At 39.9% G+C, this 14,563-nt stretch overlaps 1 protein-coding gene across 1 annotated transcript in view; it reads left to right on the top strand.

Annotated features, from left to right (window-relative positions):
• The window catches only part of TBC1D1 (TBC1 domain family member 1), a 116,146-nt gene extending 103,462 nt beyond the window's left edge, over positions 1 to 12,684 (top strand). Inside the window, exons 20-23 of the mRNA XM_063135867.1 lie at positions 5,538 to 5,707; positions 7,546 to 7,716; positions 9,718 to 12,399; positions 12,456 to 12,684. Coding sequence (XP_062991937.1) covers positions 5,538 to 5,707; positions 7,546 to 7,716; positions 9,718 to 9,915 — 539 coding nt within the window. The 3' untranslated portion in view covers positions 9,916 to 12,399; positions 12,456 to 12,684. The remainder of the gene's footprint in view (positions 1 to 5,537; positions 5,708 to 7,545; positions 7,717 to 9,717; positions 12,400 to 12,455) is intronic.
• Positions 12,685 to 14,563: the final 1,879 nt, after the last annotated feature.

Raw genomic sequence — 14,563 nt, 5'->3', positions numbered from 1 at the left:
TTAGAAGATGGAGACAGACAAATCATAGTAAATACAGATACTTGTACGCAACCTTATCAAACTCCTTATCTGCATCTGTTGACAAAAGGAGAAAGTATTTATCTTGCTGATTTTCCTAAATTGTATTCAGTGTTCTTTGAAAGCCATCCATGAGTTGTCTGTGAAGAATAAACCCACACTGGTCTCTGTGGATACACTGGCTAATATATTTTAGTGAAAATAAAGAGAAATTGCATTGTGACTAATTAATGCGATTTGTCTGTAAGTTGTTTTTTTAAAAAAATTGTGATATTTTTTTCTCATTGGACAATGGACTTATTTTTGAAAGAAACTATAATAACCAAATCCTAACAAATAGGCAATAGGTTAAAATGGGGTACAGTCATCTTTTATGTATGGTCCATTGAAGAAGATTTGGCAAAACATTGTAGATTTTGTTAAAACTGTCTATCATTTTGGAAGAGTATTCTAATTTGACAGAACTACATATGGAAGCCCTCATCTTTCTTGATTTCTTGATTGATTTAACCACGCCTTATTAAAAAATCAACTTGGCATTCCAAGTAAAACATGTTGAGATTATAATCCAACATTCCTCTTCATAGTCATGCATAATAAAATGAGCTTTGGCATTACTTATCAATGCCTTGCTTGAATGCAGATAACCTAAAACATGTGTTATCTATATATAATCTTCACTATATTTTTCTAAATGTAGGTTTGTTTTTAATTAACATGCATTTTTCTATTTCACTTGCTTCTTCCAGAGAAACAAGTTAAGAAACAACTTTCTAAAAAAGAGCAAATATATGTGAAAGAACTGTGCATTTGTAATGACACATAAGCAAAGTGGCACTATGGAATTAAGAATAGCATAGCTTTGAGAGAAAATATGACAAAAGGGGCTCATTTTGCCTGCTATCCTGGAAATAGTGCTTTGCAACAGTTTTTGCATAGTTGCTCACATAGTTTTGTATAAGGAGAACTTTCACAGGTGCAGCCATGTTAGTCTGTTGCAGACAAAAGCAATAAAGAATGTTAAGGCATCTTAAAAATAAATTTGTGGTAGCTCTAGCCCACAAAAGCTCATACCGTTAAGGTATCACAATACAATTTGTTGTTTTCTCCAAATAGTAGGTTCCTTAGGAGGAAAGGTGCAGTTTTAGCAAAGCTAGTACACCAAACCAACTAGTATAACAATGTTCTATCATCAGAATCCAGTGTGTTGTAGAGTAATTAATCCTAACAGATGCACTTTCTCTAAGTGTTCTGAGAACCCACTGTTGTGAATTGCCCAGAGAGCTACAGCTATTGGGTAGTATAAAACTGTAATAAATTAAATTAAAAATAACAATAACAACAGCAATAATAACAACAACAACAACAACAACTACAGACTGCTTTGATGTAGTGCTTTACAGTCTAAAAGCATTCCGCATACATTATCTCAGTAACCTTTACAACAGGTATGTGTTATTATTCCCAAACTTATTTAAAATGTTTATATCCTTCCTTTTGGTTCTACAGTGAAATCCTCAAAGCTGCCCCAGTACCCATAAAAAAGTTTAAAAACACACACGCAATTGAAACACCCTAAAACAGGAGCAACAGCACCCATCATGACCATAAGATAATCTGTATTGTTCAGATGTGGATGGGCAACTGAGAGTAGGGGAGGGTTAAAGTTGGAGGAGTGAAGCATCAGTCAGTTCATGGCTAAGTAAAGGTTTGAACCAGGACTTCCTACTTCACATCTCAGTCTCTTAGTTGCTGTGTTAATTCCAGATAATTAAATCACGAGTTAAACATTGACGATGTGGCCTAGAGAGCTTTATTGTAAGGTAACACTGCAAAACTGCCTGTTTTTTCTCTCTGTCCCTGTGAACTTTCGACACCCCTGTATAGACAGTCTTATTAGAGTCCTGTAGAAAACAACAACACCCTAACTCTTATTTGTTTAGTATTAAAAGAAGAAAAACAGTGTTTACTCTGTTCCAAGACTGTAGATCTTGAATCACGCTGACATTCATCTGGACGTCTATACTGTATACATTGTGGCTCATTGCCCATTTGCACAAGTTTTTGGACTAGATATGTGCTTACCACAATTGGCCTTTGTTATAAGGGGATTGACAGATTTTGGGCGGGTCAGGCCAACCAAAAATTTGTTGTTGCAGGACATACCATTGCCCCAAGCCCCACAAAAGTCTCCATGCCTCCTCCTTGGAGATAGAAAGGTGCAGCTTTCACTGCCTCTACACCTGCCAGGTGGTTGGGGTTCCAACCCCGTAGCAGATGCAGAGACAAGCCTCTGTCATCTCTCTCCTGCTCAGAGCCGATGAGGGGTAGTGGAGGTGCGCAGGCTTACAGTGCCTTTGCTTTGGTCAGGTAGTTTAAGCTCCAAGCCCCTGACAGGTAGAGAGACAAGCCAATTCATCTGCTCCATCGCCCTCTAGCTCAGAGCCAGAGAAGGGAGGGAGAAGTTTGTTTCAACTCTCAGCTTCCACTCAACAAGTGCAAAGCTAAAACAAATAGCCAGTTTCCACTCATATGTGCAGCTGAGGAGCAGACAAGGCCATCCCTCTCTTTATGTAGCTCCAGCAATGAAAGGATCCTTGGGCTTGTTTCACTTTCCAGACCCTGGCTCTTGTCATGATGAGAGGGATGAGCAAAATGGTCAATCATGATGTTCTGTAGAAGCAAGGCAAGAGGTGCAGCTTGCACACAAATATAGCACAGGTCCCTTTGAGTTGAACTCCATTTTTTCATGATGTTCTGCATAAGCACTGCTTTTCGCTTTCTGTGGCTAGGCTTTCACCATTATCTTACCCATTCTCACATTCTTACAGACTGGAATGAACAGCTGTTGCTTGGTAGTAAACACATATGGTATAAATAGAAAGCAGTGTACTGTATGATACTTTTTTTCCGGCAGATGCATGCGCATTTATCACATCTACTTTTTCCTGGAGAATATGTAAAATTGCCATAATATTGTGTCTGTTTGAGACTCAATGGTGCAGAAATGTACAATGGTATGCATATGTCACATGTTGTTAGAAACGTTCAACTGGGATATAGTTATTATCACTGGAACGATTCCTAATAAACAAGAACTGAATCTTTGAAGAGCATTTGGTGGATTACCAGCTTCTTAAAGGTCTAAGGCAAGCCTACACAATTATGACCCACCAAGCTCTAATTAATTAATTAATTTTATTTGTTTGCTGCCCAAATGGCAAATGACTTTGGGGAGGTTTACAACAATAAAACAAAACAGCAAAAACTTACAATAAAAGTATAACAATAATACAGTATTAAGCATTAAAAATATATTTTAAATATTGAAGACATTGAGGATCCAGCAGTAAAAACACAAGCAACAGGTTAAAGATTAAATGACTGCTTAAAGATGGTCTTCACCTGGAGCCTAAATGTATACAATCAGTATTTAGATATATACTATGTTTACTAATGCAGAGGCACAGAGAAATGAGTAATTTCACAGCCTACCCGGACCTGCAAAAATGAGTGTTTGTCAAGCACGTAGAAGGTCAGAATGCATGAGAAGCCAGCTGTGTTTGCCTTGGTGGGTGACAAGTTGCAGCGGCCTAATCTTCTTTGTTTCCTTTGGGTGTTCCATCCAGCAAGCTAACCCTTATACTACACAGTACTTAAAAGGAAGAAATTAAGCTGTTGGGAAAGGCTTTCTCAAAGTTGCGACTAACAATTTATATTGATAAATCCAGATCTAGTCAATGGACAAGCAGATACTTACAAAAAAAAAACACTAGTCACATGATCTTTCTCAAAAATAACATGCAATGTAGTAATACATGACTATCAGCAGGTGTCATTCGTATGCATGCAGCACCTGGTGAAATTCCCTCATCATCACAACAGTTAAAGCTGCAGGAGCCCTGCCCTCTTAACCAGATGCAAAAGAGGGCAGGGCTCCTACACCTTTAACTTTAGTGATGAAGAGGGAATTTCACCAGGTGCTTGCATGCATACAAATGACACCTGCTGAAATTCCCTTTTCAATACAACTGTTAAAGATACAGGATCCCTGTCCTCTTTTTCATATGGTCATCCTAACCAAACCACAGTGCTAGTATTATTTATTTATTACATTTGCTTTTGTCCTTTCCTGCACAGAGCTCAGGGCAGCATATGCCTGTAAAGCAGTTTAGTTAGGGTGACCATATGAAAAGGAGGACAGGGCTCCTGTATCTTTAACAGTTGCATAGAAAAGGAAAATTCAGCAGGTGCTGTTTGTATATATGGAGAACCTGGTGAAATTTCCTCTTCATCACACCAGTTAAAGTACAGGAGCTATACTAGAGTGACCAGATTTAAAAGAGGGCAGGACACCTGCAGCTTTAACTGTTGTGATAAAGAAGAAATTTCACAAGCTCCCTATATATACAAATGATACCTGCTGAAATTTCCTTTTCTATGCAACTGTTAAAGATACAGGAGCCCAATCCTCCTTTTAATATGGTCACCCTAAGGTTAGTCTGAAAGCTTTATCACACGTACCTGCTTCCTTCGGATTATTCCTGTAGCGCTAAGCTTTCGCCGTTGTTGTTGTTTTTGCTACTGGGAGGCAGCGATCCTTTGCATACCAGGAAGTGAGTTGAAGGGGGGAAATGTAAAAATCAATGGATGACCCAATTCAATTCAAATTAGTATGCTTAAAGCTCTCCCTAATATCTTTTAATGTGCCAATTTTGGTGTCTTTATCGTTAAAGCTTACGCAGATGTAAGCATTTCTTTAAAATCCTGCTCCTGCGCCCCAGCGGCAGCTCAGAAGATACACTCAGAAAGCAGGGGCTAAATAGAGCGAATCTTTTTGCTTTGAAGCACAATTAAAGCAGGATACATGGGAGTACTTCACAATAAAAGCAGATTATAAGGTGGAAAACTTCTGAGTCCTTTGCATGCAATTCACAGTGATTGCACAGTATAATGCTGATGTGATAAAGCTTTGAGAGAGAAACTCAGCATTATGGCTGATGTCTCCCTGGTGGTCCATGTGCAATATTCTGTCAAGTAGACCAAGAGTGCCTTGGACTGCAAGAAGATCAAACCAGTCCATGCTCCCGGAAATAAAGCCAGACTGCTCACTTGAGGGAATGATATTAAAGGCAAAACTGAAGTACTTTGGCCACATAATGAGAAGACAGGACACCCTGGAGAAGATGCTGATGCTAGGGAAAGTGGAAGGCAAAAGGAAGAGGGGCCGACCAAGGGCAAGATGGATGGATGATATTCTGGAGGTGATGGACTCGACCTTGGGAGAGCTGGGGGTGGCGACGGCCGACAGAAAGCTCTGGCGTGGGCTGGTCCATGAAGTCACGAAGAGTCGGAAGCGACTGAACGAATAAACACACAGACCTATTTGGAGAGCAGGTGCACTGCAGCCAACATACCAGGAGAACAAATAGCTTCTCATGAGTCCAGCAGAAATTATTACAATACATAATGTACACTCCTTAATCTCTTTTCCCATTTTTACCCCCTTTGTCTTTCAGACATGCTATTCCTCCAGGGCTCAGAAGTTATATTTAAAGTGGCTTTAAGTCTACTGGGAAGCCATAAGCCTTTGATTCTGCAGCATGAAAACCTGGAAACTATAGTTGATTTCATTAAAAGTATTCTCCCAAACCTGGGCTTGGTACAGATGGAAAAGACAATCAACCAGGTATGAAGCTGAAGATGTAAATTGCAAAATTATGAGCAAATTTGTGTATTAGGACTTATTTTTCTAACTGAACTGGTTTGAGTAACTTATTCGGGGGGGTTAGATGTAGTAATTTCTTTTTCAATGCAGAACCAGAATATTTTTAGATAATGGCCAGAACTGTTTAATGTAGTCTTTGAGTAATATTATAGCTAGATTTCTTGTTGAGTTTTCCTAGTACGTTTTGTTGGTTTGAACAATAGAGATGCTTGAGTAATAGCAATATATCCTGTGCACAGCAACCAACATGTACTGAGAGTGTCATGTCCAAGGAATATAACGCAGTACTTCCAGAGGCAAGAAATGGCATACCTCTGTAAACAAATAGGACCTAATGCAATTTGTTCTTCTTTAGAGCAAAGTGGCTGAGAAAGATTTAAAAAATGAATAGTAAATATATCACAGGACCTCTAACAGGAGAGAATGAAATATAGTAAATATACCACAGGACCTATAATTTAGGGTGACCATATGGAAAGGAGGACAGGGCTGCTGTATCTTTAACAGTTGTATAGTAAAAGGAATTTCAGCAGGTGACATTAATTAGATTTGAATTTAATTTAAATGAACATATGAAAGTCCCTCCCTCCCTACCACTTCCTTGAGCTTTAATCTTCAAAGCTCCACCATCCGTCCATTTCCTCCAACTTCTCATGCCTCCATCCATCTTCCTCCAGGCCCTACGTTGGCTGTAGCAAGCTCTAAATGCAGTGGAGTCAGCAAACACTCAAGCTTACAGGTGATTAGCTGATGGGGTTCAGACTACAACAGAGATGATCCAGATCAAGGCAGAAGCAGAACACAGTCAGTTAGACAAGAGGATCAGGCAAAAACACAAATGGTCACAATAACACGCAAGAGGTCCAGAAGCAGGGTCATTAGGCAGTCCAAAAGGTCAGGAAATAGAGCATTAATCACAGGCCATGGTTCAGGAGGCAAGATACACAGCAGGGATGGGATGGACAACATTGTTCCAACACTGGCTGTGCTTTCAATGAAGGCTTTTAACCCAAAGCCTGCTGGACCCTACTCAGAGCTCAGCTGCAGTAATCAAGCCTCCCTTTCCAGAGCCTTACTCCTGAGGAGACCTTTTCTGGAGGCAAGCAGTGCTTTGCACAGGAGCCCTACTAGCCTGTCTCTTGAGGCAACTCATCCTGACATGGATGGCCCTGCAACCATCTCCCCCTGAGAGCTCTGGGTCCTGTGAGTCTGGAGGCAGTCTCTGGTTTGGGGTGCCCTGGGTTTCCTGGGCCTCTAGCTCTTCCTCTGAGGAGGATTTCTCCAGTAGGGGCATGATTTTTATATTACGGTTTTATACTGTTGTTTTATACTTTGAATGGTTTTAATTTTTGTGAACTGCCCAGAGAGCTCCGGCTATTGGGCGGTATAGAAATGTAATAAATAAATAATTAAAATAAATGTCCAGTGGTGGGCATGACACCTACTTTCAGTTTGCTACCTTCCACTTCTGTCAAACCCTTGATGCTTCACTTCCTTTTCACTCAGACCTCAGCCCCTCTTCCTATCTGGCACTCCATTTTTCTCTCACGCTTTTGTCAATGGCCCTTTTCTCAATTCCTTTTTAACTCTTCCTTTCCTCAACTCCTTATCTTACATCAATTTACAACCTAGTTATATAGTATCTGATGAGTTTGACATTCAGACCTCTTAACTACTCATAGTATAGGGGGATGATTAATATAATCTAGTCACTTGTATCTGTGGTTTTACTGTGTGGAGGAACACATAGCTAGTTATCTCTCTTTGATGCAAGAAACTCTTCCATTTTACTTATGTAGGTTTTTGAGATGGATATTTCCAAACAGTTGCAAGCTTATGAAGTTGAATACCACGTACTTCAGGATGAATTGATAGATTCGTCTCTCAATGACAATCAGAGGATGGACAAATTAGAAAAAGCCAACAGTAGTTTACGTAAACAAAACTTTGACCTCCTTGAGGAGCTGCAGGTACAGATGGCACATTATACAATGGACATTAAACATAACTTGCAAGCAGGTGGCTACTAAATTCTGTTTATTTACAGCTGGATGTATCAATACTCATTTCTATATTTCAAAAAAACATTTGCACTGTAGAACCTTTATTGGCAGTAGCGATGGGGCAAAAATCCACCTGGACCCGCAAGGGCAGTGGATGCCCCTGCGCCCAGCCCTCCCAGGCCCAGCTGGACGGTGGCTTTCACTCCAATGCTGGCAAAGGATAACGGGGGCACAGGACCTGTGTGTGCCCTTTGTCCTTTTCCCTCTTGTATTAATGGCAACCACCATTAATGCAGTGGGGGGAAATATGCAGTTTCCTTAAGGCTGGGGAAATTGCGTATTTTCTCCCTCTTCCCAGCCTTGGGGAAATTATGTCCCCCCCCCAATGCCGATGGGGGCCTTAAAAGCCCTATAACAGGCCTTCAAGGCCCCCATTGGCTAATGGCACGCTGGGGAAATTGCACTTTCCAGAGGCCCAAGAAAGTGTGCTTTGCCTAGCACTTGACCGGACCAGCTCCCAGAACAGGGCAGGCCAAGCAGCTCTCAATGAACTCATGGGGTGAGAGCCCTGCAAGTTCCCTAGACCCTGATTGGTAGCTAGTGGAACATCAGTTGGCCATAGGGTTTATCATTTTAAAAATACAAGTCCTAAAAATATACTTAGTAGACTTAAGGACTCAGTTTGATTGCAGTGTCTTCTGAAGAAGCACTATATTGTGCCTTTAAGTATTAGATGTGTATACTATAGGTCTAGTAGGCAATTGCTAAGCAGAAGGGAATACATTTATGACCCACCTAGGCCAAGATAATAGTGTTACGAGCTACAGCAGTCTTCCCTAACTTGATGCCCTCCATATGTTTTAGACTACAATTCCCATCAGCACCAGACACCATGATCAATAGTCAGGGATGATGGGGGTGTAATCCCAAGCACCTGGAGGTTGCCAAGTTAGGGAAGCCTGAGCTTATAGCATCAATAGAAATGCCTGAAGTGGGTACCCATTTCTTACAAAGGTACATATTCTACAAAAGTAGTGTGCCAGTTGTTTTTTCTGTATTGGAGATAAAAACTGAAGACTAAAAAGATGCAAAGAATACAGACTATTCAAGTTAATGCTGCCAAGTCAAAGCCTGTTAAGATGAAGAAGCAAAATGCCAATTTCCAGACAACATTTTGTTTGGTCTGAGTCATGATTCACGTTTCCTTGCCTCAGTTCCAATGAGATTCATTCTGAGTGTAGCTCTGGATTAACAACACTATGCATAATTAAAATGCCTTAGTTAATAAATTTAAATATCTATTAGTCAATCTGTCATAGATTTATTTTCAGTTTTTCTGTTCTGTATTCCATTGATGTCATTCTAGAGCTTGAATAATCAAGATTTGGAAGGGATTGAGAGAATATATTATAGATAATTAGAATTTATTATTAAATAGCAAAATGTTTGGGGGAAACTTAGCCCATATGTTGCAGGCCAAGACCCTCCTGTGAAAAGAAGCACCACTCACATGTGTCCAGAGTATCCCAATTACTTTTGTCCTGTGGAATTCAGAAAAAACCACTAGGCAAACAAAGGCATATCCAATGGAGCGCTTCATTGTGTCACTGATGGGGGCCACTTGTGCAACAGAATCAGCAGGGTGCAGAAGAATCACTGGGGAGTTCAGCGCCCCCGTTGGATACTGCCCAAGCCCAGTCTGCTTTGACCCAGTATTGTTTCCATTTCTTCAGCATATTAAGAGGGCGGCAAGATGGAATCCCAAAACTGACTGTGATTTGTGTGTGCTAGTTATTGGATGGGTCTAGAGTTGTACTTTTACTGCTGTATTTTATTATTCTACATATATGCATATTCCAGTTTGAAGCATGTGTGCTTTCACGTAAGATGGATGGAAACAACCTGAATGCGTTATCTATCTCCCTTCCTCACAAACACTGTGTCCATGTTTCCTGTTTGTTCTTTAAGGTGGCAAATGGAAAGATCCAAAACCTACAGGTCATGGTTGAGACTTTGCTTAACAATGAAGGCAAACTGAAGCAGACAATTCTCACCCTAGAGCTGGAGAGGAAAGCATTGCTGGAAACAGTCAAGGAGCTGCACGCCACAAGCCCCAGTGGAAAAGCTCTGCTTACGAGACAAGAGAATATGGACGCTGCTAACTGACAGTTGCAGACATACTTGAGGTGGAAAACTTCATACAGACAAAAAGGGAAGAACCATTTTCTGAAGTCGCCACGAGATTTTTCACATTGTCCATGCCTTAACTTCGGTTGCGTGAAACAAAGTCTTTGCACAAAAGAGAAGCATGTTACTAACGGAGGGAACCCTTGCTTGTTCGTATCTTAAATTCTTTGAATGATACAAATATGCAATATAACAAGCAGAAGAACCTTTATGCTGCCTTTCTTCTTTTTGCTTTTGACTGACACATTTCCACTCCATGGTAAACTTTTGTAGTTTACCTCTACAGTAAGTGCTTCTCTACCTAAGGGCTTTATCTTGCTTACACATTAAGCATTTCGGAAGCTCTGGTGTAAACATTGCTATACAAAAGGTGCTGGACAATTACAGCGTTAGGAGCTCCTGAAGTGATTTCTTTTCCTTATTTAAGGGGCTGCGATATATTAATCTGTGCTTGTGATGCTTTTTTGTTGTTCTTTGCCTGAAGCTGAAGTGGGTTCCACTTATTCACATTGAATTTTTAAAAACCCTAATGTTGCCTGAAGACATCAATTAGCGAACCCCAGGGAGCCAATGTAACCACATAACTTTGGGATTACTCGTCGTCTTTACAAATGTGATATTTTAATTAAGATATTTTTGTTTGTTTTTAACATCCAACTTTATAGCACGGTTTAACACCCTGATAAAATAGGTCAAGTTCAAGATGCTACTACTTTCCCCCTCTCTAATGTGTGTATTGCTTAAGTCTGAAACTCTTGTGTCATTAGGGTGGAGCATGCTGTAAAGGGTCAATTTATTTATTTATTTTTGAATCATTGTGTCTTGTAAGCCTTTGGTTTCCAAGTGGGAATCAAATGATTGTCACTTTAATTTCATTAGTTCATTGGCACCCAACCCATTCTTGATGCAATCATGTTCTTCAGACTTTACCTTCTGAAACTGTGGAAGTACTCCCAATGGTTGCTTGTACAAAAGCACAATCCAATATGCCTCTTACTCAAAAGTAAGGTCCACAAAAGTGCCCCCTACTCCTTGGTAACTGGGTATAGGGTTGCACTATTAAAACCATTTTACACACAATAGTTGACTATGTTTGAAATAGGAGTACAGGTTCTATCATCAAGGCACCTTTTTGGGAAGGTGATGCGTTTTAAAGATCTTCATATCAAAAAAAGTATTTTTAGGACAGTTAAAAGCACTTCAGATACAAATGCAAATACTATAGTATTCAATAGTATGCAACAACATTTACTATACAAAAGGATCATTGGTAACAGACATCTGTTTTGCTGGCTTGAAAAGTAGTCATATTACAAATTACATTTATTTTATATCAAAAGTAGTTGACAATAATTATATCACACAGTGAATTTCCAGTCTACATTAAAGGTGAAATCCAGAAAAATGAAAACTTATGGGGGTATTTATGATTGACTCCAATAGAACGTAGGCTGCACTTTCTGGGCATATCTGCAATACAAACTTAAACTGATTTAATGGTAATTCTTTCCCCCAAGAAACCCCCAGACTGCACTTCTGTGGGAGGGGGTAGGCTAGGGATCTCTTAACAGAGAATTTTCAGCACCCTTACTGCACTAAATTCACTGGATTTTTGAAAAGAAATCGTAACAGTTAAACTGATATGTTATATTGTAGATGCTGCCTAAGTATCATTTATCATTATCATGTTTATTTGTATGCCACCTTTTCAAATTATGAGGTGCATCCAATGTTAGTTCTACTTCAAATAGACCCATTGAAATGAATGGGATTTAAATTTGTCAGTTAATAACTTTAGTTCTGTTCATTTCAGTGGTCTGCTCTAAGTAGAACTAACATTGGACACAAGCCTAAGCTCTTGTTTTATGAAGGAGACAATACGTTCCTTAATTTCTAAAACTTTAAACTGGCTCCTTGAAAAGTTATCCTTACAAATTCACCACCTGGTTTTGCATTCTTAAACATTGGTAATGACAGTCTATTATTATTGTGTATGTTGGGAGACAACTCAACAGTTCTTATTTTTATTATTAAATGATAGTTTCATTTTGGTTTCTTCAGAAGTTTATTGTATTTACTTTTTTGAGTACCCAGCAATGTTGCATATGGATAGAGGCAATAACTGATATATAGGCTTTTTAACACTAAAAAGAAAAACAATAAAAAACAAATATAATGAACTGCACCAAATTCATGTTGTGATGCTCCAAAATTCAGAGTAGCATCTTCTGCAGGATTAAATACAAATATGACGTACCAGTCAACAGAGGAGTCCATGAGCCCATGGGACTTCTTCTTAAGGCTGTATGGGCAGCAGGTTGGTGAGCCTTCGTACCCAGAGTTTCCCACTATCAAATGTCTTCTGGGTAACCATCTCACAAATGAGTTCACGTCCCTCAACTTGCAGTGAACCAATCATTGCCAATAGCAGTCAACAGCTTCTTTGTGTGTGTGTGTGTGTGTGTGTGTGTGTGTGTGTGTGTGTGTGTGTGTGTGCGCGCGCGTGCACGCCTATGGAGGATAAGACCTTCAGTCCATCTAGGTTTACTTCCAGATCAGATGGGAGCTCACTGGTTGTAGAAATATTTCTAATTATATTGTACTTTGATCTCTACTTGTCTTGACTAAGGTAGGAATTTCGAAGATTTCTTGTGAGAGTATAGGGTATGTGTCAACTCCATTAGCATTCTTTCCCTTCACATCAGAGACTGTGGGTACCTGAACCCAAGCCTTCCAAAGAACCCCCATCCCCCCCGCCGATAGTATGGCCCATTTTGGATTTGCATGTGCCATATATATTATGATTACACTGGTGTTTTCACTGCAACAACGTAAGGTTTGAATGACAAACACACATCCTTATACCCCAGTATGCATGCATTTTGGAATCTTGGCCATGTCGGGACTCCCAGCTGGAAAATAGTATTTACCTATATTGTTTACCATGGAAAATGAGATGGTCTTGCATCAAAACATAATTGCTTCAGTATGAAGATAATTGCTTCGGTTTCAGGACAAGACACTGTGTTTTCTCTGTGTTGTGGGTAGTATTCTCTCTACCGGAATTTATCCTTCTACATTTGCAAATTCCCATCTGAATAAAGAATTGTACAGCAGCTGTATTTTGACTTTCCCTTGCTTGCATATAATTGTGTAGGCGGTGTTAGTAAGTTCTCCTGCGTGTGTAAAATCCCATCCCTTGGCACCCTGAAATTCAAGGATACAAGTTACATGAATTGATCATAAACCCAATCCTACAAAAAATCAGTCATTCCTGGGGAAGAATACATGCATTTCAAATTGTATGCTTTATCCTCTTTGCAGCTTGAAGGGAAATCTGTGTTCCTACACTGACTCTTGTCTTGCCAAAGGAGGACCAAGCAACTTTAAGAGCTTGACACCAGCCAACCCTGATGTTTTAAGGAAGGCAGTTGATGTTTTCCAATTTTGCTCACTTAGGCCAACATTAGAAAAGTGAAAATAGGTAGAACTTTGAAATAGCCCAACCTGTGATGATTATAAGAGGATGCTTGGGGGTAGATCCTTTCTAGGAAAGTGATGCAAAATTAGTGAAAGCAGTGGAAGTGAGTCAAATGCACAGCTCTGGACACCAGGGTGAAGTGACATTTTTTCTTCAAGAGGCTTTCACCAACGAAAGAATGGAAGGCAGGTGAAAATTAGCAGTCAAATTGCCACCCCAAGCACTGTCTCTGCAAGGAACATTCAATGCTCACCGTATCTTTGTTTCATATAACTTAGCGTAGGAAGAAACAGCCAAGGTGCGGGGTTGCCAGGAAACATGCATAAGACATTTGAAGTAGCAAGAATCCAGTACCTCCAGGTGGGCCTTTTAAAGCTACACCCCCAGAACTAGCCAAGAAATATTTCATAACCATGATGCTCGTACAAGCTCCTGTTTACGCCACTGGAATTTAAAAGGGCTTATTGTGCTGATAAACTGAGACAACTGGTTATTATGTTGACAAGAAAACAAGGCTGAATTTGGACAGTAATTACTTATACTGCTCTGAGTTTTAGCAAAGAACCAAGCTATGCAAGTTTGTGAAAAGCTGGCATTTGGCATTTCTTGTATGTCTAAAGGGGGGAAAAACCCAATTTGGATTGATAACAGTAGGCCCTACAACATATATGGCAATCACAAATATCCTCTTACAGCCAATCTATACATTCAGAAGGATTATTGTATCGGCCTTCTGGGATTGTATGTCTTTAGAACACAAATGGGGGTATCACCTGATTGAGTGTTCCCCACATAAAGCTCCTCTGAATGTAGAAAACTAGCACATCAAGAAAAGCACTATACCTTTCCACAGCCAGGGTATTATTTTATTTTTCCCTGGCACATTTAATCATGCCATTCCCTGTCAACATTCTGAACTGGTGCAGCGCCAAACAAGTATATCATTCTTCTGAATGTATACACCAGCCTAAACTCAGAACTACTTTGCTTGCACAACCCAGTAGGCTTTTATGCTTCCCAAGTGTTGACCAAGGTTTTTTATTCCTGTGTATTTCCCAACTTTTCCCATGTTGCCTTTGCCTGTTCCAACTTGTCCCTAAAGTGCTAAATTCCATTTTCCGTGCTATTCATGGGGGTTGACATTGG

This window comes from Elgaria multicarinata, chromosome 10, assembly GCF_023053635.1.
Source record: "Elgaria multicarinata webbii isolate HBS135686 ecotype San Diego chromosome 10, rElgMul1.1.pri, whole genome shotgun sequence".
Taxonomy (NCBI): Eukaryota; Metazoa; Chordata; class Lepidosauria; order Squamata; family Anguidae; genus Elgaria; species Elgaria multicarinata.
The sequence above is the reverse complement of the archived record's forward strand: the minus strand, read 5'-3'. Positions and strand labels throughout refer to the sequence as shown.